Below are 16,499 nucleotides of genomic sequence, written 5' to 3' on the forward strand. Positions count from 1 at the left end.
AACGTGACTCTGAAATGCTCTATCTGGAGATAGCCTATATACTATTCTGCAACATGTCATCATGCATTGCGTATAGATGACACGCTGATTTGAACCCACTATCGCGTCTGTCCAATATGCCTTTACAAGTTAAAGCATGCTCCAAAACGCCCTGTGACAGTTTAGGTTTAGGGATAGTTTTGGTTTAGGCACAATTTAGCTAGAAATTCGCCTAATGTCGCGGTTCTTGGCAAAAGTAAGGGCCAAAACATACCAAGGCGGAACGGAACGGTCGCAGGACGGACGCGGTCTTTCTGCTTAGTTTTGGCCGGCGTGCTTTTCTCTGCCTTGCACACTGACAGCGTCGGCGTGCGCGGCCAGTCCTGTTCAAAACCCTCCCCACAGCTAAAGCTAGCATGCTACTTTGCCATTCATTTGAATGAGACACCGCCGGTCGCCGGCGTGAAAAATACGCTCGAGTTCTATTTTCCAAATGCAGCGCGGCGCGGAGCCGGCTCCCGCGCCGCTTACGCTCGACTACCGCCGGTTGGTGTGTAAGGACAGATAGGTTTCAATGTATTTTCACCGACGCCGGTAAAAAACGCGGCCGTTCCGCGACGCTTTACCGCCTTGGTGTGTAAGACCCCTAAAGCAGCAGAAACATTGCTTTACTGACAGGTTAGGTTTAGGGATGGTTTTGGTTAAGGCACAGCAAAGCATAGGCTATTTGCGTAACAGAAATGCGCTGTGGCAAAACAAAATCGCAGTCACAGCGGGAAAACTGCAATGTCACATGTCAAAAGTGCATGACAGCGCTTTACTGTTGCGTTGAGGAGCACGCCTTAACTTCAAAAGGCGTCGCACCAACACGCTGAATGCACTATAGTGCTATAGCGTGGAATACATACGCTAAAGCATGATGACAGCCTGATCCTATATAAGTTTACTCCTCCCTGTGCAGCTACGCCACTCAGCTTTCACTCCAATATCACACTTCTCTACCACAACATTATACTGCCCCACCCCAGCTACCCCACTGGCTACCTGTACTTCAAAAACACCCCACACTCCACCCCCTCTCTGATAGCCCACCCCACTCCCCCACTTCTAGGCCTACTTCTACTGGATGTTGCCCCACCCCAACTCTGATTCCCCACTCTGATATACACCCCCACTGTGTGATGGCCCTTTTCTCCATGAAACGCACATGAAAGAAATCGCTATTAACGTCAACCTAATGTATGGAACAGTGACAGCTGTGAGTGTCATTCCGTGATTGTTGAAGGGGCATCCCAATCCATAGGGGTTGCGTTTCAAGCCCTACACCTTGCGGCTTTGTTTGCAAGCACGAGGGGCAAGAGGAAGGCAAAGGGGTAGGGGTGGAGAATGGAGATGAGTAATGGCAAAGGCCCTAACTGACACTGCACCACTATACTGCACTACCTCATCCCAACTCCTCCACCCCACCTGCCCCACTGCACTGCTACCCCAAAACCATACCGCCCTCCAAACTCATCTGCCCCACTCTGTTACACCGCCCCCACACCCCCCCCCCCAACTCCATCCCCAGCTACTGCACCACTCCCACATACCTCCATATTGCCCCACCCCAATCTCCACTACCCCCACCCCAATACACCCACTACTACCACACAACCACACTACCAGTCCACTGCACCTCCTCCGTGCGTGCTACCCTGCCACTATAATGCCACACCCCAATCTCCGCTACCCCCACCCCACCCCACTGCTACCCCAAAAACCATACCGCCCTCCAAACTCATCTGCCCCACTCTGTTACACCGCCACCACCCCAACTCCAACCCCACCTCCTCCATCATTGCTACTCTGCCACTATAATGCCACACCCCAATCTCCGCTACCCGACTCTGATACTCCACCCCCACTACCCAGCCACCACATTGCCACACCCTGATCTCCTCTGCCCCCCCCTGATACCCCAGCGCTACCCCGCCTCTACTGATGGCTGCTCCAGTTGGAGTAGTGATAATTCCTTCTCTGTTTGAAAACGCGAGATGAAAGCAGTCATGGATGAAAGAAAACTTGGATTTAATCTTTCTATGGCACTCTCTCTCCCTCTCCTGCTCCTGCTCCAGCTCCAGCTCTCTCTCTCTCTCTCTCTCTCTCTCTCTCTCTCTCTCTCTCTCTCTCTCTCTCTCTCTCTCTCCCTCTCTCTCTCTCTCTCCCACTCCTGCTCCATTTCTCTTTCTCTTCTTTCTCTTCTTTCTCCTCTCTCTCTCTCTCTCTCTCTCTCTCTCTCTCTCTCTCTCTCTCTCTCTCTCTCTCTCTCTCTCTCTCTCTCTCTCTCTCTCTCTCTCTCTCTCTCTCTGACTCTCTCACTTCTCACCCCTTCCACCGTCCTACTCTATCTCTGCTTCACATATATACTGTATCTTGCAGTCTTCTCTGTGTCTTCTAGTGGACTCTTGGTGTTGTCTTTCCTCACCAAGACAAAGTACAAAGATATGGACATGAGAGAGTGTGTCGCAGGGAAGAGGTAAACCATAGATCTAGCTTGTGGCACGTACGCACATTTTAAAGTCGTTTTAGAAGTGAGAACAAAAGATGGACCTTTATTTCATCAAATGTTATGGTACTTCACTGTTCACAACCTATGAATAGACATGTAGGTCTTTTGGACAATGAATGTTTTGAGAGTTTTGCTTCATTCTTTGATGTAATAAAAATGTGTTTTAGCATCATAATGTGTCAAGTAATCATTGTAAGAATTAAAGATACTGAAGATAGAGCTTTATACACTCATCACACAGCTTTGCTATGCTCATTACATGCTCAGATTCATGTTACTGCCGATCATATTGCAGGCATCATTAATATCCCTTGGCTTGTAGAACACTATACACTTTTTGGTTCTTGCAAGAGACAGTGCGGTACTATGGCTGTGCTATGCTATGCATTTCCAGGGAATGCGGGGAGCTAGGTTGCCAGATGAGTCTGATGATTTCCAGCCCAAAAAATGCTCAAAATCTGCCAAGAAGCACAAAATCCCGCCCAATTATATATATTCATTTCTATGGCAAATATTGGGCAGGGTTTTCTGATAAATGCTATTTTTACCCGCACACGGCCATCCAAAGCAGCCCAATCTGGCAACGGGGAGTACTGTATATGGGTGCTTCTGAATGAGATAGTGTGTGGCTGTGGCTATGGAAGTGTCTATGGAGTAGCCCACTTCTCTCTGTCGCTCTGTCCCAGCCAATAACACAGGGCTGAGGTGTGATGTTTTGGGCTAAGCAGCCATAACTGCTGCTATGGTTGTGTGTCTATGGAGTCAGACCTCTGTCTCTTCCTTCCCTGCAAGTGATATGGTGCTCTCTCTCTCTCTAGGTCGTCCTCAGACGAGCCTTCCATCATTGCTTCCAGTCATCCCGATTCTCCATACATCTTTTCAGTTCGCTGGTACTCTGGGCTCCGGCGTCCTTCTTGAGTATGTCCACAAATGTTAGTGTGGGACGTCCTCTTAACCAGAACCCATGTGATGGTTGCCATAGCACCAGTTGGCTGGCTGGCAGCTCTGGGTGCCTTTGGCAATGTCCTGCAAGTCTCATTCTCCTTACAGCTTACAGCAGTTTGCTTTTTTTGGGGGCAAAGCAGTTGTGGCTGCATCTATGCTTGCGTGTCTGTGGAGTATCAGCAGAGAGAGTAGATAAGAGAGAGATTCCGCTGGCCCATTGTTTCCGGGTTCTACTGTCACAAGGGGGGGGGGGGGGATCCCCCTTTAGGCAGACCTAATGACTGTTCTATTCATTGTAGGAGCATTATGACTCGCCCCTTTTGGCAGACCGGAACCTGGTCACGTTAGGTGCCCATAGAATCCTATTATGTTGGCATATCTCTAAATACTTTAAGAATCTCTGGTATCAGGCCTCTGCATGTTTCTCCTTCCTCGACAATGATATATATATATATATATATATATATATATATATATATATATATTTATTTATTTATTTTTAGGGGCTTTTATGCCTTTATTTGATAGGACAGTCTGAGATGGTGACAGGAAACGAGTGGGACAGAGAGACGGGGTGGGATCTGGAAATGACCCCGGACGGACTCGAACCGGGGTCCCCGTGGGCATGCAAGCCCAAATGTGGGGGGCTTAGCGTGTTGCGCCACAGCGCCCCCGCCAATGATAGTGACAGGGATGCAATTTTTTTCTGGGGCTGATCAACGGTATACTGGCTGCAGTGGCTATCATGGCTTTGTCTATGGAGTGGCAGACAGACCTCTCTCTGTGTCTCTGTGTGTGTCTGTCTCTGTCCCTCCCTGCCAATGACATGTTTAACAGCTGCTTGTTGATCCCTTAGCTCTTCATTAACCCTGAGGAGGAGAGGAAGGGTAGGGGGCGTGATGGAGGAGGAGGAGGGGGAGGGTGATGGAGGAGGAGGAGGGGGGGGTGATGGAGGAGGAGAGGGACCGGGTACAGAGGGGAGCCTCAACCACAGGGGCACCAAGCAATCACAGAGCTCATTATACACACGGAGAGGAGAGGAGAGGAGAGGAGAGGAGAGGAGAGGGGAGGAGAGGAGAGGAAAGGAGAGGAGAGGAAAGGAGAGGAGAGGAGAGGAGAGGAGAGGAGAGGGGAGGAGAGGGGAGGAGAGGAGAGGAGAGGAGAGGAGAGGACAAGAGAGGAGAGGAAAGGAGAAAAGAAGAGAGGAGAGAAGGAGAGAGGGGAGGAGAGGAGAGGAGAGGAGAGAAGAGGGGAGGAGAGGGGAGGAGAGGAGATGAGAGGAGAGGAGAGGAGAGGAGAGAGGGGGGAGGAGAGGAGAGGAGAGGAGAAGAAAGGGCCAGATGAGATGGAGTGATGAAGAGGACGGAGGGACAACTGCGTGGTTGGTGTGAAAGGAGACGAAAGGAAAGAGCGAAGGAGTGGTAGATGCAGGGAAAGGGGAGAGCGAGAGAGAGAGAGAGAGAGAGAGAGAGAGAGAGAGAGAGAGAGAGAGAGAGAGAGAGAGAGAGAGAGAGAGAGAGAGAGAGAGAGAGTGTGTGTGTGTGTGTATGTGTGTGTGTGTGTAAATGAGAGAGAGAGATACAGAATGGAGAGAGAGAGATCTAATAAAATAGGAGGATGAGAAATGAAAGGAGAGGAAAAAGGACAGCACCTAGGAAACAGCGCCGCAGAGATTGATACAGAAAATGGGAGAAGTGACACTCAGAGAGAGGGAGAAGGAGAGAGAGGGGGAGGACAAAAGGGAGAGAGAAGAAAGGAGGGAGAGAAAGAGAGAGAGAGCAGGGAGAGCAGTGTCACACCAGGGAATGGGAAGTACCCATCATCATTTTAGACAGAGTGACATTAACGCAGACCTGACGTCACTGGTGCGGCAAAGGCATAGGATATTGTAGGCCCTTGCTGTTTCATTCGGTGTAAAATAAAACTCATGTCCAAGTGCAGTCATTGAGAAGAAACTAAAAAACATTCTCATCTCAACACCTTCCAATGAAAAAGTCTTGAAAAATAAATGAATGAAGAATCACTCATCACTTTTCCTTCAGTTTTATTTGTCAAGTTCAGTCATTACCATGTACAGAAAACATTTGCTCCTTCGTGAACCCTCATAGGCCCATACAGTTGTCAGTCAGTCACCACCAGGCCCGCCCCTCTGTGTTTCTAGTAAAGATGCACAGGATCCAAGATCCGGTTCCGGATTCGGCAGGATAATAGGGTTTTACACAGGATCCGGATCCGGCAGGATCTTAAGCAGTGGATCCGGAATCCTTTACCTAAAAATCAGGATCTGGTGCATCTCTAGCCTAGGGTTTTCAGTCAGTCTTTCACAACCCCAATTGCTGCATGGAGTGAAAGAACTTTGGAAGCGGCCAGTGCAGACGGTGTGGCAGTAAGCCAATGAGTCTAAAAAATAGTTTGAGCCAACGTAATAAAAAGGGCCCACGTGTGCGAGTAGGCTATGTGTTTCAACCCTTTCGTAGGATCCGGGATCCGGTTCCGGATCCGGCAGGATCTTAAGCAGTGAATCCGGTATCCGGCAGGATCCTAAAAATCAGGATCCAGTGCAGCTCTAGTTTCTAGTTAACTCATCCAAACTTGGGGAGTATCCCGAGGGACAGCAGCAATGTGATTCATCCAGCTACACATATGCACTATGCACTTCTGAACCGCATCTGACTTAAAGCCATAGGGGTTCCATAGGGGACAATTGGGGTGGTAAAGCAGCAGAGGTAGGGCATCAGGCCCTGGACAAAGTAATCTGAAAGCCCCCCCCCACTCAGTACATACAATGTAATGATGACTAATTCTGGGGCCCTCCTCCCCCCGGGCCCGGGACTACACCCGACACCCACCTCTTGTCTTCCCTGGGGTCCGTAATTGTTGTTTTTTTTTTCTTTAAAAAAAGGTTCCAAAGCAAAGACTCTGAAAGACCTGAAAGGTCTTTCTTGGTTCCAGAAACACGGGGTAATTTCTTCTACTCGGTTGAGCGAGGGTGGGAATAATTGAACCCTGTGGCAGAGTCCAAGTAAATGAGTAGACTACCAACAGCAGCCCAACAGCAGATAAACTGGAGTTAGTTTAAAGAGGAGACCCCCTGAATGTGTATGAAAAGCCCAAAACGTGTGTCCATGTGCATGCGTGCGTGCGTGCGTGCGTGCCTGCGTGCCTGCGTGCCTGCGTGCCTGCGTGCCTGCGTACCTGCGTGCCTGCCTGCCTGCCTGCCTGCCTGCCTGCCTGCCTGCCTGCGTGCATGTGTGCGTGCGTGCATGAACGTTAATGCATGAAATGAGAAAGTGTTATCAAGCCCATGGCCTCCTCCCAGGCTTGAGTGTCATGTACACGTGTCCCATCACAGTACAGACGATGTTATGAAATGGGCAGCAATGGGCATCTCCTGTACTTGTTTTCCCTTTTCCTCACCTGTCAGTTTCACCACCTTTCTTGTTGGCCACAAAAGCACCCACACTTTCATGCAGGAAAGAAAAAATATACTGTCATAAATAAATAAAGAAATAAAACAAGTTAAGTCTTCCAAGAGTCCCCCACCACACCACCACACCACACACATCTACCTTCTGAAGACAGAGAAAACGCATTTTAGCCACTTCGCTGTATTTTAATGGTATTTGATACTGGATGAATGTAAAAAAAGGGGGGGGGGGGGGTAGTAGACGAGACGACGAGATTAAAATGCCTATGCAAGCGTCTTTAATACCGCTGTCGTAATTGTTCTGGACAGTCCCATCTCTGGAGCACAAAGACCCCGCTGATGTGGAGGGGACCAACAACAGCGAGGGTGACAGTCACACAGCGGGAGGAGTGGAGAGGAGAGGAGACGCAGGAGGGGACAGCACATCGGTAATGAATCTGCCAACAGATTTCTCGCGAAAAACGTGAAACGAAAAAAAAAAATAGGGAGGACAAAAAATAAAAAAATTAAATCGAACGAGAGAGAGAGAGAGAGATAGATATGACTGAATCAGGCCTAGCCATCTCGTCTCTTCTCATCTCGGGGTATTCATTAAAAAAGCTACCTTAAAAACATCAATTCATCGCGCTTGGGTTTGACGAGGGGACGATGTGACAGAGATGTTTAAACTGGTAGCTGGTGGCGGAAGCGAAAGTGACAGGTTCAGGTGTAATTACGCCGGGCCTGTTCACAGTTGAGATTAGGAGATGGGAGCGGCGGTGGCAGACATTAAAGAAAAAGAGAAACACTGTGATGAGGAGGCGCATCACTTCACCTGCAACCCCTCACGCACGCACGCACGCACGCGCACACACACACACACACACACACACACACACACACACACACACACACACACACACACACACACACACACGTGCGCGCGCGCACGCACACACACACACACACACACACACACACACACACACACACACACACACACACACACACACACACCAATAGGCCTACATACAGGTCTATACACGCACACATACACACACACACACGCACACATGTGAACACAGTGTATACACACTCATGCACACACATACACACACATCCACGCATGCATGCACACACACACACACACACACACACACACACACACACACACACACAAGCAAACACACACACACACACACACACACACACACACACACACACACACACACACACACAAGCAAACACACACACACACACACACACACACACAAATTCAAAGAATCAGACGTGCAGTCAGAGATATAGTGAAGCGTGTGCTCGCTCCTTTTCTAATTATAAAGGTGTGATAATTTACCGGAGTATGAAATCACATTACCGAGAAGAAAACGTTGGGAGAAATTGATGGAAAGTGCAAAAGGAATATCTCATATTTAGCCGAGAATGAGTTTACAATGTATTTTCTGCCACTTTGTTCAAATCCTATGTTTTCATTATTTGATTCCCTCTTTTGTAAAGTCAGTTCCAAATTGCCACAGCTTGTTATTAATCCTGTGTATGGACATCAAAGTTGCCCATCTGAGGGAGCTGTGACACTGTGCAGTCCCATGTTTTTGCTATAGCATGAGAGACCTCTAGTGGTGACACATGGAACTAGCAGTGTTGCTTTGACAGTGAGAGGCAAGTACACAGACAGTGCTGTAAAATGAATCCTTCAGATGATAAAAATGACACGTCTTCTGTTTCCCCATAGGAGGTGTTGACCATTTGAAGGGGATGTCTACGTGCTGAGGACTGAGCTTCTCTCCGTCATTCAGGTGATTTGCCGCCCCTGATGAAAGGAAACCGTGGCAGGGTGTCGGGGGTCTTCCCCAAACCTGGCTAAGGCAGCGCCGCAAAATAATAATAATAATAATACTTCTGCTTTATATAGCGCCTTTCAAAACACCCAAGGACGCTTCACAGAGTGTTGTGTTGGAAAGTGTGAGTGTGTGTGCGCAAAAGATGCTTTAGACCAGGGGTATTCAATTAAATGTCAACGAGGGCCAGTTTTTCAAATTCCTCCCAGTAAAGGGGCCGAACTATGCGTATGTATCATGGTTGCGGACTGTCAATGAAAAAAAATATGGGACTCTTCATTGAGGTGGGGGGTCTGGGGTCTCCCCCGGAAAGTTTTGTATTTCTTAAATGTAATTTCCTGCATTTTAACGTCCCGTGTCAGCGTGGATACGGAACCTGTACTCTTATCTCTAAATTCCGAAAAACGATTCTGTATTTCAAGGGGCTTGTGGGGGGCCAGAACCCTGGCGTCCAAGGGCCGTATCTGGCCCCTTTAATACAACGTTTCGGTCATCCGACCTTCTTCAGGTAAAGTTACGATGTCCGTTTCTGTAAATGATGGTTGACTTGTCATGACCCAGGTTTGTTTTGACCTTTGGTCTTGGAGCTACCTACTACAGTACATTACATTACATTACATTACATTACATTTGGCGGACACATTACAGTATAACCAAAGCGACTTTCAAAAGAGGACATAATCACAGCCAACATTGATAGCAGATACAAAGTGCACAGGAAATAAACAGAACAACAAGTGCAGATGCAAGGAAGGGTTCTTTTTTTTAAAGAGTACACACACATACACACACACACACACACACACACACACACACACACACACACACACACACACACACACACACACACACACACACACACACACACACACACACACACACACACACACACACACACTAGGGGCTAGGTCAGCTCAAACAGAAGTCTAGTAGATACTCACGAAAGAGGAGAGTCTTTACTTGCTTCCTGAAGGCTGCAAGAGATGCGCTTAGTCTTGCTGCCTCTGGGAGTACATGATCACTGCTGTCCCCTGGCTGGGTGATACACTGGCATCCATGGCTGAAATGTCCTTGAGATGCTCTGGTGTTCAACCCTGCTGTGAGATATACAGATCATTGATGTCCTGAGTCTGCACTTTTGTGGACACGTTATAGCGAGGGTTGGCCTGTTTGTGCCTCCTTCCTTTTGGTCTCACAGCCCCTCCACAACAGAAGGTACTTGGCTGCCTGTTGACCTTACCGTAGGTGGTGATCCAGGTACATTGTCCAGGTGCTTATTCAGCATAGTGTAAGTTAATTATCGAATATATTATTTAGGTTTACTAACAATATGCTCATATTCATAATTATATCCGGAAATGCACTCAATGTGTTGTTTTGAGTCTTTCATTTGAGTCTTTACTAGCACATTTCAGAGGTGAATGTACACTTCCAGCCCTTACAAGGAAGTATGACAGAGTGAAAGCTTAAAATGTTTATTTTGATTAATTTTATTTCATTTTCCCAACCCAATAAATAAGCTGTGAGCAGTCTTGTATACATGTATTACCTGACATAAGATCAGAAATCTAGGAGGCAGTCAGCCTAATAAATACAGTCAAATGACCATACAGTTACACTTCACAAGGTTAAACATCATTTAACACACATCTATCTTAGAGTCCTGGGAGTACTTCTTTTATTCAGGTGACAAGGAGATGGACAGCAGGTGCAATGAACAGTAATGACCAGAGGGGGGAGATCATGTCCAGATAAACAAATAAACAAACATGCATGTTTAACACCTTTGTGCAGAGCCTATGTTATAACCTTTCTATCACCAAAATTGTAATGGCTATGTCTTAATGTGTTACTTAAGGCTGTTGGTAATATCACATAGCAATGTTGTTATGATGTAGTTGAGTATTTTGAGCAAATAGTGAATAGGCCTGCCGGCGACCCCATCTGCATTAACAGGCAATGTGCTAAAACATCCACATGGTAAAGAATGGAATATTGCATATGACAGGCAAGAATATTGGCACTGATTACTCTGACATTTCATCCAAATTATCAAAATGTGTTTATCCAATGTCCATACAAAATGGCACAGAACAGCTTTGGTCTAGTTGAGTCGGCCTTGGATTTTGAGCCCTGCATGTTTGAATACACTGGCATCCATGGCTGAAATGTCCTTGAGCAAGGCACTGAACCCCACTGTGCTCCAGAGACTGTATATCCTGCATTAAAAACTGCAAGTGACAACTTTGTGTATTGTAATGCAAAATCAAAAAAGCAGGATTAACGATTTAGAATAAGGTTCTCCTAATAAGCGTTTATACTGTAGTCACTAGCAAGCAGGTAGTAATACCCCTACAAGTGCCCAATAACATGCTTATTAACTTTGTTAACATCTTATAAGCTGCTTATTAGGCCTATGTGTTTATAGTGGTTTATTTTTTTAGTCTTATTATTTACATCGGTACACATATCCATCTTGATATGGTGACTAATAGTAGATATGGAGGCGTCGCGAAATAAACAACATTTTCAAGATGGCTGCCATGTGCACCGATTTTCATGCTTTTACTCATATAAAGTTACTCATCAGATGTTAACAACGTTAAAATAAGCATGTTAACAAAGTTAATATGCATGTTATTGGGCACTTGTAAGGGTATTACTACCTGCTTAGTGACTATAAACGCTTATTAGAAGAACCTTATTCTAAAGCAGGGGTGCTCAACTGGCGGACCCAGGTCCGGATGCGGACCCAAACGCAATGTCATCCGGACCAAGACAAAATCCATCTGTATTTAATATGTATAAATTATACATGAGATTTCGCTGCCATGCGATCTATAGGTGTATTTCTGCAAAGCCAGTCTTATGACAAATAAAAGTATCATCACTATGACAACTCAGTGAGTGAGCAAGAGCTAAATTTGGCGAGTGGACCTTTTCAGTTTCTAGTTGAGCACCCCTGTTCTAAAGCGTTACCCAGGGTTCTCCTGGCTATAGGCCTACACATTCAGGCCTTTCATTGGAATGTACAACGTGGTAATTCTCTCAGTCCTCAAAGTCCTCTATCTCTGCAATTATCAGACTCCCAATCTGCTGTTTTCTCAGTCTTCTCTCCAGGGCGAGGTGGAGCGATCCACTGAGGAGGGAGAAGAAGACCCCCACAGGAGCCAGCATGAAGGACGGACCGTGACGCACACTCAGGTGGAAGCTCATGCACGCCCATCTCCTCTGCTGCACGGCATAGTCCTCCAACGTGGCCGTCCCATAGAACCAGACCACGTGCAAGACCAGCACGCACAGTGTAAGAAGACCTGGAGAGGGGGGGTGGAAAGAGAGAGAGAGGCAGAGACAAAGACAGAGACAGAGACAGGGCGAGACAAAAAGGGAGAGAAAGACAAAAATAGTTACTGACGACGAGACGGGTGGAGGTGAGTGCATGGTAGTCCAGAAGAATGCTCTGGACCCGGGGGGGGGGGGGGGCCCCTTAGATAGGGGGCTGTTGGATAGGGCCCATTGATAGGGTGCCCCTTTGGTAGGGTTCCCCCTAGGATAGGGTGCCCCCTTGGATAGGGACCTTGGATAGGGCCCGCTAGACAGGGTGCCCTTGGATTACTGCATTAGTTAAATGACTACTTTTTGTTTGTTTATTTGTTTGTTTGTTTGTTTAATTTTAAAAAATGTCAAAGATAAATAAATATAATATCTCAAGGCCTACACTATACTTACCGCCTGTGAGGAACAGGCCTCCTGCGGCCTTGCAGAGCGAGGCCTTGCCTGATGTGCCAGCCCCAATACCCAGGAAGCCTGCCAGTAGCACCGCGCTGATGCCCATGCTTATGAACATGATCCACAGCCCCCTGTAGACTATAACGACAGGGGAAAGTGAAAGTGAAAATATCACTCATTCATGGATATATATAAAAACAATAACTTAATTTGTGTAGCACAATTCATACAAACACACAGCTCCAATGTGCAGTTTCATGAATCAACACAAGTTTGGCAGGTATCTAGGTCAAAGGTAACAAAATCATGTGTGCCAGGTATCTAGGTCAAAGGTAACAAAATCATGAAATGACAGAAAAATCTGAAAAAAACCTTGGGGCAACAGGGGTGAATCAAAACTACCTTTTAGTTTAGCTGGAATTCATAGGCGAAAAGATACACACAATCATTGCTCTCTCTGCAATTGCTACTCCCTCTTATGTACATCATCCCTTCCCCTCACCTTCAGCTGCATCCGTGGCACTGGCATTTGAAGTGGCAGGGGTGGCAGTGATGGCAGTGTCATAGATTGGTGTGGGGAAAAGATACGCATGAGAACAAATCTCTGTTGTGGACTGGATACCTTGGTGTAATAGGAGGTAATATACACAATTAATATATAATGTAGACAATTAAAAGGATCAAAAGAGTCATCAATATAATATTCATAAGGAAACAAATATAACTTTTTTTTTGCACTGTGTCCACTTACCCCAGAATGTCCAGAAAGAATCATCCTCCCCAGTTCCCTTGACAACGCATCTCCACAACAAACCCTCATGATAGATAACCTGTAAACCATATTAAACTAGATTCAGACATACTGTACATGAGTTATCATTCAGTCTGAGAAAATGATAATTTCATTATTTTACATTTGAGAAGTTTAATGCACCCACCTAACATTAGGCCACTGCTGCATACTGTAGCCTTTTAGTGTACAGTACATCCTTTATCTTAACACATTTAGAATACTGTGGCAAGACAGGGCTTGTTTGAATGTTGGCACTGCAGTACCACTTTTAAAATAGAAAGCGCTTTAAAATAGAACCTGGATGGTTGGAGGATTCATAGTAACATTATATGAGTGAATGGCACACATCACAGCAGCTCAATGTGGATCGAGGGGTTTTGTTTTTTATGATTTATATCCCGAATGAAAGGGGATAAGGTTAGTTTTACCCTACTGATGATGATGTTATTGCAATGGTAATCCTGCACAGCACAAGAGGAAACGCAGGTTCAGACATTCAGACGTTTCATTCAATTACGGTAGCTGAATGAAACATCATTATTTGGTTATTTGGCTGGCTGTGGAACCATGGAAATGACAGCAGAAGGTGGAATTGGCACCATAACACTTTTACATCAGTCTGTCACTATCATACGTTTCATTATGATACCACAAATCTTCCCCATAGAAATTACACTGCACATATTTGGGAACCATTATGCTACTGAAACACAGACATTAAAGATAAAACAAATGGAACATCATCATTATGACCACAACTAACAAAGTACTTTTGTTAAAGTGCACAATAAAAAGCATGGTGTTCATTTAACACTTAAAAAAGTAGGACCAATGAGAAGAGTGTAATGTGTTTGATTCGCTTACTTCATAAAAACTTCAACAAAATTCACTTTGCCTTCACAAGAGACCTCTCTCTCTCCCCTTACTGGTGCGGTATCCTTCGAGGTGCACGTCTCCGTGCCCAGCAGCCAGTAGTCTGTGGTGAAGGAGATAAGCAGGAGCAGGGCTGCCACTGCCCCGGAGAACCCAGACCAGAACCAGGTGACATCCATCATCATCACCGGAGGTTTAAAACAACCCCTCCTCCGTCCATGTGTCCTCGTCATCCTGTCACATGTTGACCATGACGAGCCAATTAAGGGGGGAAAAAAGTTCCCTTGATTGGGACGATCCGACAGGTTTTGGTCGCGTACACTACAGAGTGCCTCAAATCTCCTGTGTCTTCAACCGGTCTTGTCCTGTCAGATCAGCGTTTCATGCATTCACCCAGTGAAGCAACTTACTGGTCTCTCTCACTAGTTAGTATTAAAGTACTGTATACTAATACACATTGCTCTGTTTCAGTTGTGATAGCCATCTTATTTTAAGTGTAAGGGTTGTACTCCATGTGGTGGACAAAGTAATACCAAAGAAACTAAAGAGAAAGAACAATCTCATGGCGGGGAATGCATTGGCCACGGTGTAGTACGGGGGCGTTGCCTGAGGACACGAGTGGATGGAAAATTAACTCCCTTGCGCATGGTCATTGGTCATCCATCCACGATGGATGCCATTTTCGTACTCCGTAATTTGTGGCCAAGTAACGGCAGCTGTTGGTCAGCAGTAATTGCTGGGGGTAATTACGGATTACGAAAATGGCATCCATCGTGGATGGATGACCAATGACCATGCGCAAGGGAGTTAATTTTCCATCCACTCGTGTCCTCAGGCAACGCCCCCGTACTACACCGTGGCCAATGCGTTCCCCGCCATGAGATTGTTCTTTCTCTTGAGGTTCTTTGGTAATACTAGGCTATATAGCCTCTGTGGGGGTCTTGGAGTGTGAGGTCATTGGTATTGCGGGGGCTGAGGCAACCAAAACCCTGAGTGGCAGCTGTGGCATGCAAACAGCAGGCATGCAAAGAGATCTATATGCAATGCACACCACAGTGAAGAAGGGCATTTGTATCAGTGTGCGTGCGTGCGTGCGTGCGTAAGAGAGAGAGAGAGAGAGAGAGAGAGAGAGAGAGAGAGAGAGAGAGAGAGAGAGAGAGAGAGAGAGAGAGAGAGAGAGAGAGAGAGAAAGAGAGAAAGAGAGAGAGAGAGTGTGCGTGCCTGCCTGCCTGCCTTCCTGCGTGCGTGCGTGTGTGTGTGTGTGTGTGTGTGTGTGCGTGTCTGTGTGTGTGTGTGTGTGTGTGTGTGTGTGTGTGTGTGTGTGTGTGTGTGTGTGTGTGTGTGTGTGTGTGTGTGTGTGTGTGTGTGTGTGTGAAAAAAAAGAGTCTTTCGTCATTTGGGGTGTATGTCATGGTCTTGGCTATGTTGAAAGTAATAATATAACAATATTACAATGTGAAACAAAATTGAAAACAAAATGTTTATTTTGAACGGTTTGTTTTCAAAGAACCTCTCAGTGCACAATAAACGGTTCAAAAAATACCTGCTCTAACACTTGATCAACAATCAAGTACAGGGCTGGACTGGTAATTTGGCATACCAGGTATTTCCCTGTGGCCTGACAGTCCTCAGGGGCCGATTCTGATATTTTCTTTTTGTTTGTTTGATTGATTTTTCTTAGGGACTGGTTCCCCGTTTTGAGGGGCCGGCACATTGGTCCATCGTCATCAAAGAAAGTGGAGTGAGACAAGCAGATATATTACAAAACCAGTTTATATACGGTACATTAATACATAGGCCCTACTGTAGTGTATGTGTGTGAGGGGCCAGTTTGAGAAAAAAAAATGTCCTGGTGATTTCATTTTGCCATAGTACAGCCCTGATTAAGTATGTGGGTCAGAAAGACACTGCAGCTTTAGCAGGAAGTGAAAATATTTTTTTTAGTACTGCAACCTGCATCCAACTACTACAGATGCCTTTCAGAGTATGTATAACCACACATGAGTATCTGCTTTTTTGGATAATTGCCAGAAGGACTTGGCAGCAAATCACAGCATCAAAAAAAAAAAAAAAACGTAGCAGTTTTTTTCAAGGTGTTTTGAATTACAGGTGTGAATCTTTAAAATAGTCTGTAAACCAACTGTCAGTTCCGCTGCCAAATGTCAGTAACTGACCCGGCTGTGTAACTTCATTTGTTACTTAGTTTGTTGAGGCAGTATGCAATACTCACATATCACATGGACTAGTGCGTAAGGACAAAAAGAGTCGTAGAGATGTCATAAATTAAATTCATGTGTTATTCTAGTAGAGTCGACATTACCAACAGAGTTCAGATGGGTTAAGTGGAAGGTCAAGTTTAGTCTT

General features: G+C 46.0%; 1 protein-coding gene across 1 annotated transcript; it reads right to left on the reverse strand.

Annotated features, from left to right (window-relative positions):
* Positions 1 to 11,446: 11,446 nt before the first annotated feature.
* LOC134460056 (transmembrane protein 182-like) lies at positions 11,447 to 14,632 on the reverse strand. Its single transcript, XM_063212534.1, has 5 exons — positions 14,189 to 14,632; positions 13,221 to 13,299; positions 12,972 to 13,091; positions 12,470 to 12,607; positions 11,447 to 12,054 (listed from the first exon to the last, which is right to left on the reverse strand). The coding sequence occupies exons 1-5, from the start codon at positions 14,366 to 14,368 to the stop codon at positions 11,789 to 11,791; spliced, it is 783 nt and encodes a 260-aa protein (XP_063068604.1). The 5' UTR covers positions 14,369 to 14,632; the 3' UTR covers positions 11,447 to 11,788.
* Positions 14,633 to 16,499: the final 1,867 nt, after the last annotated feature.

The sequence above is a fragment of the Engraulis encrasicolus genome, chromosome 12 (genome assembly GCF_034702125.1).
Source record: "Engraulis encrasicolus isolate BLACKSEA-1 chromosome 12, IST_EnEncr_1.0, whole genome shotgun sequence".
Taxonomy (NCBI): Eukaryota; Metazoa; Chordata; class Actinopteri; order Clupeiformes; family Engraulidae; genus Engraulis; species Engraulis encrasicolus.